The sequence below is a fragment of the Mustela nivalis genome (assembly GCF_964662115.1).
Source record: "Mustela nivalis genome assembly, chromosome: X".
In the NCBI taxonomy this organism is placed as follows: domain Eukaryota; kingdom Metazoa; phylum Chordata; class Mammalia; order Carnivora; family Mustelidae; genus Mustela; species Mustela nivalis.
The window spans coordinates 122,017,133-122,037,911 of NC_139040.1; the positions used below are offsets into that span (position 1 = coordinate 122,017,133).

General features: G+C 44.4%; 1 protein-coding gene across 1 annotated transcript in view; it reads left to right on the forward strand.

The window, feature by feature from the left end:
- PIR (pirin) overlaps positions 1–20,779 on the forward strand; it is a gene marked incomplete at both ends in the record, with an annotated part of 124,353 nt that overhangs the window by 5,829 nt on the left and 97,745 nt on the right. The window contains one exon of the mRNA XM_082717059.1: positions 6,411–6,503. Within this exon, the coding sequence (XP_082573185.1) occupies positions 6,411–6,503 (93 nt within the window). The remainder of the gene's footprint in view (positions 1–6,410; positions 6,504–20,779) is intronic.

Consider the following 20,779-nt stretch of genomic DNA (forward strand, 5'->3'; position numbering starts at 1 on the left):
AGAGCAAACAGCAAGGTGCCACTATCCATCTTTTTAAAAAATAGATATATGAAGGACTTCCCTAAAAGGCTCACCCAGCGATTTCTACATACCTCCCACTAGCCAGAGTCAGTCATGTGACCACATGCAACTGCGAGGGTGCCTTAGGATGTAACCCAAGGACCACTTGGGATGTCTTTAGTACCTTCTGTGCACGCAGAATTATTTTAGAGGCAGCAGAGCAGCATAAAAAAGCATAACGTTGGGGCACCTGGGTGGCTCAGTGGGTTAAAGCCTCTGCCTTCACTCAGGTCATGGTCCCGGGGTCCTGGGATCGAGCCCCGCGTCGGGCTCTCTGCTCAGCAGGGAGCCTGCTTCCTCCTCTCTCTGCCTGCCTGCCTGTCTACTTGTGATCTCTGTCAAATAAATAAATAAAATCTTTAAAAAAAAAAAAAAAAGCATAACGTTGGCTCTGTCTTCAAGGAACGGACGTTCCTGGTAGCTAGGTCCGGTGTTTCCTGATTTAAATAAAATGCCAGGCAGCTGGAGCCTAAGGGAATGTCACAGACTGGACGGGTGGTGGCCACAGGTCTTGATGGGCCTTCTCAGGATATCAAAGGAAATAGCTTTGAAGCTGCCACCTGAATTTGGCAGTTAAAGGACTTGGAACAGTGTGAGGGAAAGGACCTTCTCCTTTAGTTCAAAAGCTTTGAGAAGCTCATCAGTTTAATATGTAGAGAAAGGTGTGGATGAGTTGGCAACCAAGTCAAAATGTAGAAAATCCGAGTTCTATCAATCAGATCCTGCCTACGGATCACAAGGCATGCCCCTGATGTGCCCTTGAATACTTGCTAAATGTTTACTGAATGTTAGGAACTTGATTTATTCCTTTAAAAGACTTTATTTGACAGAGAGAGAGTGCACTCAAGCAGGGGGAGGGGCAGAAAGAGGGGGAGAAGCAGTCTCCCCACTGAGCAGGGAACCTGACCCTGGGCTCCATCCCGGACCCTGGGATCATGACCTGAGCTGTAGACAGATGCCTAACTGGCTGAGCCACCCAGGTGCCACCAGAATGTTAGGAACCTTAATAAGTCCTAATGCCCAGCCCGGCAAATCACAGTCTAGTACAGTAGTCTGTAGTCTGATGCAAGATACTCTTGCTTGTTCAAGGAAGAGTGTCTCATATTACGCCCCATCTCTTGGCCATAAACACTACATCCTTCTGGCTCTTCTAGACCTGCCCCTGGCTACTGCAGACTTTTGCTTGTGCTGCCTTTTCTTCCTCTGCGCATCCCCGTGTCATGGATTGGTGACCAGAAGTTTCGAGTGTGCAGTCGGTGTTGAGCAAACAGTCCTTGCCAGGTGATGACCCTTGTCCTGTGAGCAGCGGCTGGTGATGAGGGAGGGCCTGGAAAGAAGGAACCTCTGCTTTCCACCATTCAGTTCATAGTAGGACATACTTGCTCATGGGAAACTCTTTCCACTTTTTTTTTTACACAGTTTTTTCTTTTGCATGTATGTGTGTGTGATGGTATTTTTACTCCTCTGCTGCAGCATAATGGCTGGTGTCTTAGCTTCAAGTGTCCCGCAGAGTGATTTGATATTTATGTACGTTACGAACTGGTCGCTGCCCAAGCCTGGCCACCACCTGTCAGCAGACAGCGCTGGCTGTCCTCTCTGTCCCCGTGACTTACGTATTTTGTGACTGGACGTTTCTACCTCTTCAGCCCCTTCCCCTGTCTCTCAGACAAAAAACTGGTACCAAGAAGCAATAAATATTCATCTCCTCTTTACCCATATTTTAATATCAGAAAATCCTAATAGCGTGGAACTAAAAGCCACCTTAAAAAGCCATCTGAAGCCTTTCTTTTGCATGTGGGGACGGTGTAGCTCGGAGACGGGTCGGTGCACACCCCGGCCACTGGTCTCAAACCCACGGCGCTCTAGGCATTGGCCCCGCTGCCAGGCACTCATTGTTTCCAGTGCTTCAAGCTGTATATTATCCAGTGAGAGGAAAAATACATAATACGAGAGGAGCATTTTCACCGTCTTCCTCCCAGCCCTGGTTCCATTCACGGGCTTTCATTGAGCTGAAGTGGATTTATGGGTGACGGGTTAAGACTGGAAAGGTCTAGGTCTGATTTTCCCTGGAAGGGGCTGAGTGCTTGGGGGGGGGAGTCCATTCAGGAGGCGAGAGGGGAGGAGGAGGAGAAGAGTGTGCTGTCTCCCGGGGGTGCAAAGTTGAGAGAGCATGAGGGGTGAGGAGCTGAGTGAGAGGGGACGGAACTATTGGGGACTTGCCGGGCAGCTGTGGGGGTGGTTTGAAATGGACTTTGAGGTTGAAGCGCCCTCTTGGGTGTTTGGGGGGAGGATTCAATAAAGGGTTTGTTTTTCAGTTACCTTTTAGTATTTCACTGCATGAAACACAGGATTGGGATGAGCTGCAAAGTGGCCCAGCTTTTTAATGGGTGACAGGCCACATTTTAAAGTGAAGGAACTGAGACTTGGTTATGTGAAAAACTTGCGGTAGCTTGTTAAATTTATGTGTGTGCACACTATCTGGGGTGTGTGTGTGTGTGTGTGTGTGTGTGTGTGTGTTTTCCCATGGAACGTGAAAATCAGAGAGTTGAAACCAGAGACAGGGAAAAAGAGAGGGTCTAGTACTCTCTAGAATAATTTCTAGCAGCATGACCCAGTAGACTCCCGGAGATAAACACGCAACTTAAAAATGTAATTAGCTCACCTGTAATTAGCTTGGGAAGCTGGAGAAAGGCTTAAAGTCTGAAAACAATGAGAAAGAAAGAAGAAAGTCTGAATAGTTTCATAGTCATTAGTGCAATGGAGTCAATATTTTATTTTTTAAAAAATATTTTAATTATTTATTTGACAGAAGGACAGATCACAAGTAGGCAGAGCAGCAGGCAGAGAGAGGGGGGAAGCAGATTCCCCACTGAGCAGAGAGCCCCATGCGTGGCTTAATCCCAGGACCCTGGGATCATGACCTGAGCCGAAGGCAGAGGCTTAACCCACTGAGCCACCCAGGCGCCCCTGGAGTCAGTATTTTAAAAGCCTGTGACAAAGGTGGCAGCTCCAGATGATTTTACAGATAAATTTCACCCAATATTTAATATTTAAGATACAGAAAATTCCAGTTCTGTGCAGACTGTCCAGGGAAAGGAAGCTCAAGGGAGTCTTCCCATCACTTCATGAAATGGCATTGCCTTGCAGTCAAGACCGGACAAGGACAGCAAGTGAAAGGATAATCACATTGCTTTTATACACATTTTAGCAAGAATCATAAAATATTAACCACCCAGATACAGCAATGTATTAAAAAGATAATATATCGCCACAAAGTTTGGATTGCCGAAATGTAGCAAATTTGGTTTGAGGTTGGTTAATCTAGTTACGTAATTTACCAACATTAAGAGATTACAGGAGAGGAAAAGTATCTCAATAATACAAAAAAAGGGTTCAATAAAATTCAACAACTGTGTATGTTCAAAAAATTAGTGAACTAGAAGCAGTGGGGATTCTTTCTTCTTATGAAAAGAATCTGCAGAAAACGTGCATTGAACAACCTGTGTGGTGGTGAATCAGAATAAAATCGGAGGAAGCAAGGACATCTATTACTGTCACTTCTCGGCATTGTTGTAGATATGCTAGCTTGCAAAAAGATAAGAGAAAGAAACAGAACGTGTAAGGCTGGACAACGAAGGGGAAAAACCCGTTATTTGCTGACGGGTGTTGGTTGGGATATTATTCCCAAATATTTACTGCCCACCCCCTGTGGGATTACACACTCCCCCCAGTTTTAGGTACATTAACTGTGAGTCCCATAGGCAGGGTTTAAGTGCCCCCCTCCTGCCCTAGGCTTGGCCATGTCACATGCTGACACCAATGGGATGTGTTAACGTGATTGTGCCCTGTTGGCTTGGCTTCCATTTGCTCCTGTCCTTGGTTATGAGAACAGCATGTCCTAGATAGTGGACACTGTTTCAGCTTGGGATGAAGAATGACAAGCCGTGTGGAGGCCAGCCAAGCCTAGCAAAATCCAGAAAAAAAGCAGCCTGCCACACCTTTAATGCAACCAAAGGAATTTGTGAACTACTGGGCAAAAGCTTATTTAAAAAAAAAAAAGATTTTTGTTTATTCATTTAAGAGAGAAAGAGACAGCTCACGAGCAGGCAGAGGAAGGGGGGAGAAGCAGACTCCTGGCTGAGCAGGGAGCCCAGTGTGCAGCTTGATCCCAGAACCCGGGGATTATGATCTGAGCTGAAGGCAGACACTTAACAAGTGAGCCACCCAGGTGCCCCTGGGCAAAAGCTTATTGATAAATACACTGGTGGGGCGCCTGGGTGGCTCAGTGGGTTAAGCCTCTGCCTTCAGCTTGGGTCATGATCCCACGGTCCTGGGATCGAGCCCCGCATTGCATTGGGCTCTCTGCTCAGCGGGGGGCCTGCTTCCCCCTTCTCTCTCTCTGCCTGCCTCTCTGCCTACTTGTGATCTTTCTCTGTCAAATAAATAAATTTTTTAAAAATCTTTACAAAAAGATAAATACACTGGTGATCTGAATGTCTGGAAAGAAAACCTAAAGTATGGATAGATTATTAAAATTAAGAAAAATTAAGATTATCGGGGCACCTGGGTGGCTCAGTGGGTTAAGCCGCTGCCTTTGGCTCAGGTCATGATCTCAGGGTCCTGGGATCAAGTCCCGCATCGGGCTCTCTGCTCAGCAGGCTCCCTGCTGAGCAGAGAGCCTGCTTCCCTCTCTCTCTCTCTCCCCGCCTGCCTCTCCATCTACTTGTGATTTCTCTCTGTCAAATAAATAAAACCTTTAAAAAAAAAAAAAGAAAGAAAAATTAAGATTATTAAAATTAAGAAAAATTAAGAAAAGAAAGAAAACCCAAAGTATGGATAGATTATTAAAATTAATAAGAACTTAGCAATGTTCAAAAATCACTTTCCTATTTACGTTTTTAATCCTTAGTAGCATACTATTCAAAAACACGATTTAAAAATCGTATTTACAGTGTCATTAGAAATGTTAGCTACAAAAATTAAAAATATATATATACAAAGTCTTTATGGAGAAAATTACGAACCCTATTGAAAGACATTTTAAAAGCCCCAAATAGGTGGAGATAAGTATGTTTATGTATAGGAAACCTCAGTATTATATAAATATCAACCTTCCCTAGGGACACCTGGGCGGCTTGGTCGCTTAAGCATCCCACTGTTGATTTCAGCTCAGGTCGTGTTCTCAGGGTCGTGGGATGGCTGAGCCTGCTTAAGATCGTGTCTCCCTCTCCCTCTGCCCTTCTCCCTGTGTTCATACATGTGCGTGCTCTCGCTCTCTCTCTCTCTCTCCAAAAAAAAAAAAAAGGTCAATCTTTCCCACTTGGTCCATAGACTCAAAGAGATTCCAATCAGAAATACAACATTTCTATTTCCCTAAGCTTTTAAGTTTAATAACAACTTTTGTAGAATAACAAATGGCCAGGAATAACCAAGATAGCTGTAAAGATATGCTGACGACTGTCTGATCTGTTTCTGCCTCTCTTGAACTTTTGTACAACATACCGGACACTGATGATCCATAGTTTTATTTTGACAGATTACGTTTACATAGATATCTCAGAGTCAGCGTGACCTAAAACGACTACCTAAAATAACTATTTCAGGGCTGCTTCTTCTGTTAGATTCCCTGGGCATCTGGATGCCTCTCCCATCTTCCCAGGCACCATCGCTAGAAACCTGGGGGCGGGGCATCCAGTGCTCCTCTGTTTTTCATTTTCCATCTCTACTGCTGTTGCCTGAGTGGACCTTTGTTTTTGCCTGGACTAGTGAAAGTGCCTTCTGAATATTCGTCTCCTGTCTCTTCCTTCTCTCAGCCATCTTCCACTTGAATGCTAGAGGGATCTTTCTAAATCTGATCTTAACACGATTAAAACCCGTCACCTTCAGGATAAAACCCCAACTCCTTTAAGATTTGGCCTCTATCCTCAGCCCATCTCCCATCATAATTTCATGTGTATCTTTACCTGGAGAGAGTAGTCTAACATATGTGTTAAATTGTCCTCCTCCAGAGCATTTATGATAATGCAGTCACTGGTGGGTTTTTTTTTTTTTTTTTTTTTTGCATCTGTTTAGGAAAGACAGTACCTTGTTTGTGCTAACCCTTTAGATCTTAGATGATCATGAAATGTTTTTCCTCTCTTTGTAATTCTTATAAAATCAGCTCTTTAACTTAGTCAATCTGTGTGTGTGTGTGTGTAAGTAGTTCTTGCCTGAAAATAACTGTCATTGCAAAAGTTTATCATTAGCTATGTCATTTTTGGTGAGTTTTGCTAGATCTATCCATGAATATATCCCCGACTAGTGTGGTTTAAAAGGCATATCTAATCTGCTGGATTTAATTTTTATTTCAGTTAAAAGATCTGGATCCATTTTTACTGTTTGATGAATTTAAAGGAGGTAGACCAGGCGGATTTCCTGATCACCCACATCGAGGTTTTGAGACAGTAAGTAGAATAATTGGACTCCAAACGTGAGTATTTTTGAATTTCCCTCTGTTATTAAATCTAGTAATCATTTCCTTTTTTTTTTGAAGATCTATTTATTTGAGAGAGAGAAAGAGCGCGTGCACACATGGGGAGGAGGGGCCAAGGGAGAGGGATAGAAAATCTTAACCAGACTCTGAGCTGAGTATAAAGCTGTTTCGGGGCTCCATCTCATGACCGTGAGATCACAACCCAAGTCAAAGCCAAGAGTTAGATGCTCAACCAACTGTGCTGCCTAGGCACCCCAAAATCTAATAGTCACTTCTTGTTTTAAATGTTTACTGACTTAAGTAAACTCTACACCCAACGTGGGGCTCAAATTCATGACCCTGAGATCAAGAGTCGCATTGTCTTCTGATTGAGCCAGCCAGGTGCCCATAGTAATCATTTCTAATAGAAAACTCAAAGTTAGAAACCATGAATAATAGTTAAATTAATTTATGAGTTCTTAGCTATAGACTAGCTACTATGGCAAGCCACATACTTTACATGAAGTATATTCAAATTTAAATATTTACTGTTTTTAATATTCTTTGAATTTGTGCAACTGGGGACATTTTTATTTGAGCAGTTAATAAAGAACGAGAATTGGTTTCTGGGGCACCTGGGTGGCTCTGTCTTTAGGGCGTTGGCTTCTTGATTTTGGCTTAGGTCATGATCTCGGGGTTGTGGGATCAAGCCCTGTGTGGGGCTCACAGGCTGGGCATGAAGTCCAGTTGGGATTCTCTTTCTCTCTCTCTCCCTCTTGTCCCTCCCCTATCCCCCCCAAAAAAATTTTTTTAAAAAGAATGGGCTTCTTAAAATATTTATATAATTAAAATAATTTGTGAGAGAAGAAACAACTTAAGATGTGATTTAAATAATTTTATGTAAAGAACTAGTTTTTATTCAAGAATATTCAGAAATGTGGAGCACCTGGGTGGCTCAGTGGGTTAAGCCTCTGCCTTCAGCTCAGGTCATGATCTCAGGGTCTTGGGATTAAGCCCTGCATCAGGCTCTCCGCTCGGTGGGAAGCCTGCTTCCCCCCACCCCGCCTGCCTCTCTGCCTACTTGTGATCTCTCTCTCTGTCAAATAAATGAATAAAATCTTTTTAAGAAAAGGAATATTCAGAAATGTTTAATCTCATAATATTTATATTCCAAAGACTATCCAAGAACACCATTAGTATTTACGTCTAAAAGGAATTATAGAATCAAAGGCTGAAATAGAACATAGCCTAAAAACTAGGATTTTTACGGTCATACCAATACATTTACAAATTTAACTGTGATATTTGTAGAGATGGGGTGAACACTTATTTTCAGCTTTAGATAAGGAGACAAAAATGTATAATGCAATACTGTGGCACTTTAAGAGTCTCATTCTCCATATACACCTATATTCTGAGAAAACGTGGGGACAGTTAACGAGAAAATGTAGCCATCTGCTCCGTGGGAAGAACCTGTATTAGGAAACAGACCAGGGCTCAGTGTGTTTGTCAAGCCAATTATTGAAGGAGTAAATATTTACTAAGGGCTAGTGCATGAAGGTATTGGTGTCAGGCAACCTTTTGTAGGTTGGGTGTGTGTTTGTGTGTTGGGGAGGGAGGGAGGCTAAGGAAGAAGAAGACTTGGCCCCTGCTTGCTTCCAGTTCCCAGTCTGGTTAAGGAGGTGAAAGATGGACTGGTCAAGAGTCAAGAGTTAACCACTGCATTGTAAAGACTGAGTAAACCAAGAAGCTTCTGGAAATAATGCGAAGGATCAAGGTAGTTGGACTGATCTCCCTTCCTTACTTAGTCATTGGCCTTCAAGTTCTCTTCTTTGTTAGCTTTTGGGGGGCATTGTGTCTTGCCTTACAGTAGTAAGGGAAACTATGCCTTTCACTTACCCTACACCCATGCTGGATTCTGACTCAGTTTCCAGAACACATCTCCCCATCATGCTCCTCTGCTTCTGGTTTCAGGACATCGTCACCGCCTCCTCCCACAGTTCCAGTTACCACTGTACTCGTCCCTCAAGCTCTTTTCAGATGTCACTGTCTCCATCATGTTTCATAAGACAGTCTCAAGAGGGTGCACTTTCTCCTTCATTGGGTCCCCATAACTTTCTATGTTTACCCATCTCATGCACAATAGATGTCTACGGTAGCCTCGATTATATTCTGTCTGTCGTGTATTGGGTTGAGGAATGGCCTCAACCTCCCCTCCCGTGGTCAGGAGGACTGAAAATTGCTTCAGCTCAGATAATCCCACACCTCTCCATGTTCTGCGGGTGGAGATACTTGGTGACTATGGGCTGAATTTAATTGGATAAGAACATTTTTGCTAAGGACAATGAGTACATTAAACCAAACGAATGATGGCACACATTGCTTTCTTTTGGATTATGGAAAGGAAACTTAATTGCCTCTAGAAAGTGTAATTTATAAATCATAAGGTGCTCAACTTTAAATTGTGAAGGAGTTCAGCTGTAGCCTACTGCTGTTTGGCCCTTGACTTTTGAGTAAGAATTTTCCTTAAAACCGAAGTTATAATTGCAGTCAATACTCATTATCTGTGGAGTCTATGTTCGTGAATTCATCTACTTACTAAAATTTATTTGTAACCCCCGACGCTGGACCTGTGGTGTTGGTGCTGTCTGTTATGGGTGAGCGCAGAGCCGGTCAGTGTGCGTGGTCCTGGCTGAGGCCCGCTACCTTCTCAGTTCAGCTCGCCGACTGTAAACAGGTGTCCTTGAGGTCTACTTAATACCGCATCTTCACATTCTTGTGTTTTTTTGAGTGATTTTGCTGTTTAAAGTAGTCCACAAGTATAGTGCTGGAGTGCTGTCTAGCGTTTGAAGAGTAGGAAGGCTGTGATGTACCTTTTGGAGCAAGGATGTGTGTTAGATACTTTTGTTCAGAGTTGAGGGTAGAGGGCTGCTTGCTTTGAGTTCAGTGTTAATGAATCAACTGTATATATGTGTACACACACACACACACACACACACGAGGTATCGTTAAACAGAAACACACATAAAACAAGGTTATATATGATTGGTTGATGAAAATGTGGTTGGAGGCTCCAAGTGACCAGACCCTGTATTTTTCCCAAGACCAAGGGACCAGACCCTGTATTTTTCCCAAGAGCATTGGTTGGTTCGGTGTTCACGAATCTGATGATTGTGGCAACTTTAGAGAACATAACGACTGGGAATAACCAGAATCAACTGTATATGTTTTTCCCAGGCGTGTGGGTTAGCCAAGGGCTCCTCTGTCTCTTAAGGTGAATGTTAAAATACGCAGTTCAAAACCAGGAGCACTTATAGGCTCTCATCAACTCCTCCTGACTCATTTTCTATAGGCTTTGTATAAAGTTTGAAAGGCTGATTAGCGTAAAGAACAGAGCTGGGGGCACCTGGGTGGCTCAGTGGGTTAAGCCTCTGCCTTTGGCTCAGGTCATGATTTCAGGGTCCTAGGATGGAGCCCCACTTTGGGCTCCCTGCTCAGTGGGGAGCCTGCTTCTCCCTCTGCCCCTCGCCCCCCACTCATGTTCTCTCTCTCTCTCATGCTCTCTCAAAGGAATAAATAAAATCTAAAAAAAAAAAGAAAACAACCACAGAGCTAGAATCACTTATGTTGTCCTGCTGCTCAGAAACAGGTGTCATTATTGTTTTGATAAATTTACTTTCAGTACTTTTTTTTTTTCTGGTGTCATGCTGTATGCTTTCTGCCTTTTTGTTTTCCATTTAACATTATACCATTAGCATTTCCCCAGAATTCAAAAAACTCATCTTTAATGGCTTCATTAGGTCCCTGCTGTGAAGGTTGTACCCATCGACATGACCACAGCAGTGTAGGAGGGTGCCTGTCTTTCCTCAGCATCACCAACACCGTATATTTGTCCAACTTTTCTTTATCTTTGCCACTTGATAAGTGAAAAAGAATGCATCATCATAGTTTTAATTTGTTTATTTTAATTATTTATTTGATAGAGACAGTGAGAGAAGGAACACAAGCAGGGGGAGTGGGAGAGGGAGAAGCAGGCTCCCTGCTGAGCAGAGAGCCCGGTGTGGGGCTCGATCCCAGGACTCTGGGATCATGACCTGAGCTGAAGGCAGGTGCTTAACTGACTGAGCCACCCAGGCATCCCTACTGCACTTGTTTAAACTCCCTGTAGCTAGAGAAAAGTCTCTTTGAAATTATAAATTTCCTTCTTTTTTAAAAGATTTTATTTATTTCTTTGACAGAGACACAGCAAGAGAGGAAACGTAAGTAGGGAGAGTGGGAGAGGGAGAAGCAGGCTTCCCGCTGAGCCCAGGATCCCGGGAACATGACCTGAGCTGAAGGCAGATGCTTAGCTGACTGAGTCACCCAGTGCCCCAAGAACTTTCTAATAATATAGACTAATATATATAATATAGAATAGGCTTCTTGAATCAGTGATTTTCTTATGCCTGGAGAAATAACAAGGATTCACCGAATATTAACATAATGGGTGCATTTTCAGGATCCATGGTCCTCCAAATAGGCTTGGTGCTTACATAAGTCAATGTTGTGCTGACGGACATTAATTTTTTTAAATAAAAGTGCAATTCTGCTGTGAATATAAAATATAAATAGACATCTACATTATGAGTGCCTGCTCACATTTTTTTCAAATAGTGATATGTGATCAAAGAAATGAGAATATTCTTCTACAAAATTCTTATTACCTCGAGTGTGAACTGTGAAACTGGGACCTCGGACTCCCCCTCTGCTCTGTGGACACATAATCTGCATTTCATCAGCATCCTCGAGCGATTGATACACGCAGTAGGATTGGAGAAGCGCCCATCTAGATGATCTTTGAAACCAGAAATACTATAATTTTGTAAGAGCGAAGACCTGATTTTATGGAGTTAGCAGGTAATCCTTTTTTTTAACTTCATGCTTTGGATAACTACATCTTTTCTGTTAAAAACGTACCCGACAATGGAGGAAGGAGGAATGTGCTGGAAAAGGAGGCACAGCCGAAGGTCACAAGACCAAGGGGAAAAATGTGTTTAGTATTTCCTGCGGGCAGTTAGGGCTCTGGGGAGCCCTGTTTCCAAAAGGCCTGAGTGGTAAAGTGTGGAATAATTCTGTAGTTACCCATTTCCGGTCAGTCTTCATATCTTGATTTGCTTAGGGCAGCTATGAACAATCCAAAACAGAATGATCTGAAACACCCATGCCCTGCCCAAGTTTAGCACTTGAAGTTCGGTGCCCCGTTGATGAACTTTTCATCTGTTCTGAGAAGAAAGGCATTTTGTGTCTTTCACAATCATCCTTTAAGTTACAGCCTTGGGTCTCTTCTGATTCCAGCACTGAAGGTCCCATGCTCCAAGGGAACCCCTCAGTCCTGGGGAAGCAGCGTGATCAGTTACTCCCACATAGGGACATTCACGACACCATCATAATTCAGGGACACTTAAGGATGACTTCGTCGCTTACGTTCTTAGCTGGGCTTCGAAGGTGTGTTTTCACGTTTTTCCCTGCAAGCCTCAGCAGGCTTTTTGACTTGTGCTCCGGGGAACAGACGGGTCCTGTTGGCAAGGGTGTGACCATTGGAAAAGTCCTACTCTTATTTGCCAGATGGCAGCCAGCAGCATTTGCATGCAAAGGCTGGAGGATACCTGGGGAGGAAGGGAAGGGTGCTGGTGATTCACACCTCAAGCTTATGACTGCATTCAGACCTCTCATCTCCCACACAGCCTGTAGTTTCTAGCTTGCTGGTTACTCCCCCAAAATGTCGAAGTCAAGCTGTGGAGGGGATGGGCAAAATGCTTGATTAAAATCCAAACCCCTTTTGCAAAGACAAAAGCTTACTCTAGGAAAACTGGGAAAGAAGGGTACCTTCGCAATATCGTGATGACTTTTCAGTGGACTTCCCGTGTTGTGTCTAACACCGAGCTATTGGATATAACCCTGTTCATTTGAGGAAAAGAAAGAACACAAGAATGTCTCCCAGCACCATTATGATTTAATACGGCTCTGGAAGCTTCGAAGCTACTCATAAGAGTCCAGGCTGTCGGAGAGGAGGAGGAAAGATTGTTTATTTTTTAGGAAATATGGTAATAAAAGCAAATCCCACAGTGGCCACATCCAGCTTTGGGTGGTGCTTACAGTGTATGCATGTAGATCTTAGCTTCTGTCTGTGTTTGGCATGATTTGGGGTTGGGGCTCAATAGGTTAGAGGAAGGAAGGAAAATCTAAGAGTATCAGCCAAAACCTCTCAGTAAGTGGCTGGATAGAAAATCATTCTGCACAAGTCAGCCACTTCCCTGCATGAAAGCAATAACCAGAGAGAATGGGGGAAATGCCCCCTTCATGGGAGCAGTGGGAGCCCCTATATCTCAGAGGGAAAGGTTACTCCCCTTTAACCCAGTAGCCTACTTCTAGAAATCTAAATAATTTTCTGGAAAAAAGATCAAAGTACGGACAAAGGCTTGCTGTACAAATGTTTATTCCAATTTTAAAAAGTTGGGAAAAAGGGCAACCAAGTATCCAAAATAATAGGGGAATCGTTATATTCTTGGAAATTACATATAAGGAAGTTCCGTATCTGGAAGATGGCATATTCGACATCATTTATAAAAGCAAATATTGTAAACAATTTCTATTTTCCTTAATCATGGGCTGTTTAAATCAAGGCTTCTCAGCCTGGGCGCTAGTAACGTTTTGAGAGGCTAACTATGCTGTGAGGCTGGCCTGTACGTTGGAGCAGCCTCCCTGGGCTGTACTCACTCGATCCCAGTAGCTCCCCCCACTTCCAGTGGTGATAACAAAAAATATTTCCAGATACTGCCTACTGCCTGCTTTGGGGTGGGCAGGCTACCCGATGGCCCCCAGGTGAGAACTCACGGTTTAAACACACGAGTCCATAAAATGACATACACGATACACTCCACAGCCATTAAGAAGAATGCCACAGCTCGATATGTTCTAATACAGAATAATCTCCATGGTAGTTGGAACGTGCCAGAATTATTGTGGCATAGTGTAGGATTTATATAAAAAACAAAAAACGATACCTTTATTCTTTGAAAATTTTTTATTTTAAAGATTTATTTATTTGAGAGAGAGGGTGCATTCACGAGTGTGCTTGGGGGTGTGGGGGAAAGGGAGAGGGAAGAGAGAGTGTCAGGCAGATTCTTGAGCTGAACACAGAGCCTGACACGGGGCTCCATCTCACGATCCTGAGATTATGACCTGAGCCAAAATCAAGAGTCAGATGCTCGACCGACTAACTGTGCCACCCAGGGGCCCCCACCTTTATTTAAAAAAAAAACGGTTTTTTAAAAAACCGTTTTTATTTTTAAAAAGCCGAGCTGTTTTAACAAGTGATTACTTCTACGTACTACATTAATGCAAAGAAAATAAAATTCCAAAATTCATGTTACGAGTGCAAAAGATGGCGCTTAGAGAAAAAACACTTAATGACAGATACGGATGCATAGTCACAAGGCTTTTTGAAAATATTTAGCAGTTTTTAGTATTTTCACGATATTGGGCAACTGTCACCACTGGTCCCTGAACATCTTCATGAACCCCAAAAGAAAGCCGATACTCACGGAGAGCCCCTCCCCATCTCCACTTCCCCCAGCCTCTGGCAGCCATGCTCTCTCTCTCTCCATGGGTTTGCCTATTCCAAACATTTCGTACAAAAGGAATCATATGCTATGTGGCGTCTTGTGTCTGGTTTCCTTTCCTTGGCAAAATGTTTTCAAGGTTCCTCCACGTTGTAACATGTGTCAGAACTTAATTCCTTTTTATGGCTGAATAATTATCCATCGTATGGCTCTGCCACATTTTGTTTATTCGGTCCTGTGTCGATGGACATTTGGGGTATCGCCACTTAGACCTTGATTCTTGGGTATGCCTAAGTTATCTCTGAGAGGACACCCAGGAAGCTGGTCCTGTGCCTTCTAGAGAAGGTTACTGAGTGATGGAGGGAAAGAGTTCAGTTTCACTCTAACCCTCTTTTTCTTGTGGTGCCTTTGCAGTTTTGAGCCATGTGTATTGGTTATTTAAATAATGCTACTTTCAGAATTCCCTCTTCACACACCATATTTGAAGATCAACAGTGCTTAGGTGCCTGTTGAAGTTCCTGGTGCCCACTGGCCCTGTGGGAACTCCTGCCGAGGCGTCCAACTTGGGTCTGCCCGCTCCATGTCAAATCAACCAGTCCACCAATTAAGCTAATAGCGTAGGCCAGTGTGTAATGGGGAGGGGCACCTTCCTTTAGGAGACATTCGTGTGCCATTAGAGGGTCCCATGAAATATAAAGGAGCGCCTCAAGTTAGAAAGTGTAACTTTCTCCTCGAACTCTTCCCCGGCCATAAGGAAATTAAAATTGTGTGTGTGCGCTTGCATGCGCATGTGAAGGCGAGTCTACAGGGGAGCAGAGGACTACTAGTTGGCAAGACCGTCAGAAAACAGCTGAGGAGGAGCAAGAGAGGTCCCGTTGATGAAGTTTCACATTCTGAGGGAGAAGCTAGCATTTCTCACAGAAAGGTCTGGGAGAGTTTCATTTAGTACAGCCTTAAGGATTAAGTTAGCTACGAGGAGAGGAAACTCTGGTGGAGGCAAAGGTAGAGGGTACGGCGTGGGAATATCCTAGAAATGGTGAGTAAGTAGTTAGCCTTAAAAATTCGATGTGCGTAGCGGGGTGCGCCTGGCTTGCTCAGTAGAGCACGTGACTCATAATCTCAGGGTTGTGTGAGTTCAAGCCCCACGTTGGGCCTAGATGGAGCTTACTTTAAAAATAAATAAATAAAACAAAAGCTCTGCGGGGTACATTTTAAAAAATTGGATGTGTAGGATGTAGAGCTGTAGGTTGGGTCTTCACTGGGGAGGGCCTTCCACAGTAGAGCTTGACCTCCAGTTACGAACGATGGGCCCATGTTTTCTATCCCGACACTCCCCAGTTAGTGCTGTTGTTTCTTTTTCTTTTTTTAGATTTTATTTATTTATTTGACAGAGATCACAAGTAGGCAGAGAAGCAGGCAGAGAGAGAGGAGGCAGCAGGCTCCCTGCCAAGCAGAAAGCCCGATGCGGGGCTCGATCCCAGGACCCTGAGATCATGACCTGAGCCAAAGGCAGAGGCTTTAACCCACTGAGGCACCCAGGCACCCCCAACGCTGTCGTTCTAAATTAGTGCCATCTTAAGTCTGAAAGTCAGGACCAGAGACTGTCTGCCTCAGTGGTTCTGAACCAGGGGTGACTTTGCCTCCATGAGGCCAATGTGGGAATTTCTGGAGATGTAGCTGGTTATACCAGTGAGAGGGAAGCTACTGCCATCTAGTGAGGAGAGGCCAGGAATGCCGCCAAACGTCCTGTCGCGCAGAGGCCTGTTCCCACAGGGGAGAATCCCACCCTGGTCCAGGTCACACACGGGAAAGTAGCACTTCACTGAAATAGTCTTCAGAAGTAATCCAAACAAATGCCCAGCGGGCTTCCCCATCTTGCCCGCCCCTACCCTGTTACAGTTACAAACATAAACCATTCAAGTCTGAGAGACTGTTGACACTTTGGAAGAGGGTCATAGCAACGACCGTAAACCAGTCATTAAACATCCTTTTATGTCACCCAATAACGCTTTTGAAGTGAGACTGAAATTAAGTCCAGAGTAAATGAACATAGATCTTTACGTGATGAAAAGCTCCTTGCAGTGGGCGTTGGGGGGCGCAGTTGGCTAAGTGTCCGACTCCTGGTTTCGGCTCAACGTCGTGAGATCGAGCCCCACGTCAGGCTCTGCTCTCAGTGCAGCTCCTGCTCTCAGAGTCTGCTTATAACTCCCTCTCTCTCTGCCCCTCTTCCCTAAAATAAATAAATCTTAAAAATCCTTATAAGTCTTCAACCCTATTAACAAAGCTGCTTCCGAGTTCTCCATCAGTAGACTCTCTTAAAATGAAATGCCCGACCATCTAGGACCAAACCCAAAGGAAATTTGCCATGCACTATGAGCTGCCACATGGCCTCCATATGTTACCTCCAAGCTTCACAACAGTCCTGAAAAGTAGGAATTGTGAGCCACCCCCCGTTTTACAGGAGAGGAAACAGAGGCTCAGAAATGGTGACTATCTCAAAACATTGTCAAGTTAATACCATTAGAAACAAGATTGCGCCTGGGACAGGGATCCCCGGCTGTGAACACCTCAGAGTATCTCTGTTACTTACTGTGGGACCCAGTGCTTTTGTGGTCCAGGGATCCACATGTCCTGCCTGTAAGTGCAAAGTAATGCTCTTCTCTGAACTTTAGGGAGGGAACGGATGAGGCCGGCTCAACCGCCCGCGTTGTTTAAGGAGTCATTTCGCTTCTTGTGGCCGCAAGACCATTGGTGATCTGGCAATAACAGCGTAGCTAACAAAGCCGTGCTTTAATTGTTTCTGGTCTTTTATTACAACATACAGATTCTTTGCCACCTCTGTACGTTTTTTGCCCGACCCTCCCCGGCTTTTCCCCAGTAGCGAAGTCTCTTAAGGACCAGCTGGGGGGGGGGGTTGCCTCCTCCATGAACGTCTCCCCCTTTCCTTCAGATTCTTGCTCTCCTCAGAGTTAGTCTTTTTCTCGGTGTTTCCACAGGGACTAATTGTACATCTTTTTCTTTTTTAAAAGAGTTTATTTTTAAGTAACCTCTGTACTCAACGTGGGGCTTGAACTTAGAGCCTTGAGATCAGGAGTCGCTGCCCTACCCCCACCATACTTCATTTTAGTATCAGATTCTCTTATCTGCATATTTTAGTGTTTCCCCTGCTAGAGTGGTGGCTCCCCGAAGGCCGGGAAGGATGATCCTTGTGTTTCTTTTGGGTGATTTCTGACTTCCTGTTTATGAGTTTGTGATGACATTTTCCCCTGTTTAAGCTGCAAAGACAGGGGGAAAGAAGAGACATTTAGAATTACCCCCCAAAGTTTATTAAAAAAAGGCAAAAGATAAAAATTGACATCCTTCTATCACACCCCCTTATTATAAAATGTTCTTATTGCTTCTTTTTCTTTGTTTTCTTGGAGGGTTTTGTCTTTTATTGTTGTTTTTATTGCTCCTTGAGGTCGAAAACCCGAGAAGTGTGGCCCAGTAATGTCAAGTACAATAAACACACTGGCCAGAAATTTGACAAATTAAATCCTTACAGTGAATTGAATCAGAGAATAAGAATATTCTTATATTCCCATCTAAAAATGTCAGCTGCTTAATTAAATTAAATATTGTAATGAAATCTTAACAAAATATTTAAACAAGAGGGAAATCCCTAAAACCTATCTCGGTAAGCGCCCTGTAAGCCCCAAACCTTCATTCTTTGGGGTCTGCCTTGACAGCTTTTAATGATAGAGCATGGGGGCAGAAAACCTTCCCTCTGCTCCACGACAGAGCTGGTCCCTTGACGTCCAGATGGCCACCTGCCACCTGCACGCGGTCTTGAAGCAGAGACCCCATGCCCGGGCTAGAAGACAGGCTTGGCTATCAGCGGCTCAGTTAGGGAGGCCCAGCCCTGTTGGGGGCAGGTCTGATAGAACAAGATCAGTGAGCACACACTGTTGGGATCAGCAGAGGGCGCTCTTTGGCAACAGTCCTTCCAACAACCCACGGTTCCCCCCCTGGCTACAGACACTACACTTTGTGTGTGGAAAATTCTTGTAATCATAGAAGTTGGTAGAACATTCCCTTGCGGTCCCTTCAGTATAGCACAGGAACCATAATAAAACGGACGCGAACACCTTGACCACAGTTTTAAGAGACGTAGGTGCTCTTAGCCTGATGATTACATGAGGTGCCAGTGGTAGTTTGTCTGAAGAGATTCCCCAAAAGGTTGAATCCTGAGTCGGGTTTGAGGAGAAAGGGCATTCCTGGCTTTGCCCTGGGGTTCTAGAAGCAGCTGGAAGGTTCTGAGGGAGTCCACGATTCAGCTCACCTGAGTAGTTGGATTCAGGAATATGATTGTTCTCGAACCTTGATGTTCCTGTCAGATATTTTACTTCTAGGGAAAGGAAAATGAGTGGATTTGGGAGACATTTGCAAACGGGAGCAATAGAAAAAATATAAAAAGAAAATTGCCTTAATTAAGTTGGTTGTTCTTTTTTCTGTAGTTAGACATTGTTGGGTAGAACTCTTCATGTCCGCACCAAGGAAGGATCCTGGGAGCACCTCCTCTCAGGAACCTGTGGCTGCCCATCTCTCCATCTGCTTCTTCCCCTCACCCAGGACTCATAGGCCTATTTTCAGCTTTGTCTACAACAGCACACGGACCCTTTCTTTGCCAGAGGTGGCCAGTTCGCCTAAAGGCCTTGCAGTTGGCTGTCCTGGCTGGTGTTCTCTCTCTCTCTCTCTCTCTCTCTCTCTCTCTCTCTCTCTCTCTCTCTCGTCTCTCAGAGAGAGTGAACCTGGGAGAGGGGCAGAGGCAGAAGGAGAGAGACAATCTCAAGCCGGCTCCACACCCAGCATGGAGCCTGACTCGGGGTTCGATCTCAGGACCCTGAGGTCATGACCCGAGCTAAAATCAGAAGTCGGATGCTTAACCGACTGAACCACCCAGGCACCCCAGTCCTGGCTGTTTTAGCAACTCCCATCAGATCTCACAACACATGTGCTGCCACCAAGATGGCGAGGCAGCATGGGAGGGAGAACTGGTTTTATTTTCAAAGACCAAATGTTAATTTAAGTCCTTGCCCTGCTGTTATGAATGGCGTGACCTTAAGCACCCTAAGCTGCTCTGTTTTCATCAATGACGTGTTTATTCGGTAGATCTTTAATGCTGTGCTGGGTCGGAACCTTCGGGAAGGTTACGTTTTCTTGTGGAAGACAGATAGTGAATAACCAAATAATTACATGGCAAAAATAAAATAAAATAAAATAATTATATGGCATAGTGTCCCTTTGGGAAGAATGGAGGAAGAAGAAACAAGTCAGGGTAGGAGGCTAAAGGATAGATGGACCATGTGACAGATCGGCTGGGGGCATCCTCTCTTGGGCCCTGACATTTGATCGGAGCCTGAATGGAGTGAAGAGGCGAGCTGTGAGAACATCAGCAGAAATAGTTTCCAGGAAGCATGAGGGAAGACCCACGGATGGGATCTCTGGCAGCAGAAGTGTGGCACGTGTGCCCGTTCTAGAACTTACTGAACCCTTAGGTGCCAGGCGCTTTGTCAACGTTACGCATTTAGTACTCACACGCTTGCTGAGTTCCTCTCCTAGGCCCCGGCTGTACCCAAAGAAACCGAGCCTCCACGACGTTAAAGGACTTGGCTCCACACCTCACACCTGGTCAATGGCAAGCCTTAGCTTCCAGCCCCGGCCCCAGAGCCCGAGTGGTTCCCCAGGGCGGGGGCCCACCAGCAGGGGGCAGTGCTGAGGCAGTCCCTGCAGCATTGGCCGCCCCCCGCCCCCCAGGGCAGAGTTGGAGCAGGAAATGGCAAGGGAGGACCCAGTAGCGCTTTTTTATAAAAAAATTCTTGGCTGAATACCTAAACGGTGTTGGTTATGTTTTCTTTTTAAAACAGCCTTTTGGCTCTTGTGAAGGTTTCTGTGGGGCCGGGATTGGGTGAGCTTAGTGGGGTGGTACTCCAGCAGTCTCCGTGATTGCCCAAGTAATTAAAATATTTTTGTAAAATAACGTGGGTCCTTACTTGTATGGATTCGAACATTTTGTTTCCATACTTGAAGAGCTGCTAGCCGCTTCTATTATGCGATATGTTCCTTGCTGGCCTCTCTGAACAGCCATAGCCTCAAGCCATGGTTTGTGTTTTGTTTTTCTCTTTTTCCTACTCAGCTACTGATAGAAAAAAAAAAAAAACCACCATTTGAGGCCCATGGAAATTAAAAGTAAACACGGTCTTATCTATAATATAAATGCTTTGCTTTCAAGAAAGAGTTTTGCACCTAGAAACATTGAATGAGATCATCAGACTCAGCCTTCTAAATACCAGCCAGAAGGAAACAACAAACTTTACTCTCTCTTGTACTGTAATTCTTCAGAATTAATTAAGAGCTCTTAAATGTCACATGGCAAGTGCCACTTTTCTTTCGTTCCTGTTGTGGTGTTGGGTCTTTGTCCTCCCAAATATACAAACGCGCCGAGAAGCAGGAACTGACAAGGAAGCAGAAATGTTTCATTAAGATCCATGGAAAGTTCAGGACTAAGAAGGAGGAAGTGGATTGATGGAGGACCAGGGTGCATGGCAGGTCCTTTAAGAAAACACCTGTTTCAGATTACAGATTTCTTAATGAGACACACGCAACTCTTGAGTTTAAACATAACACT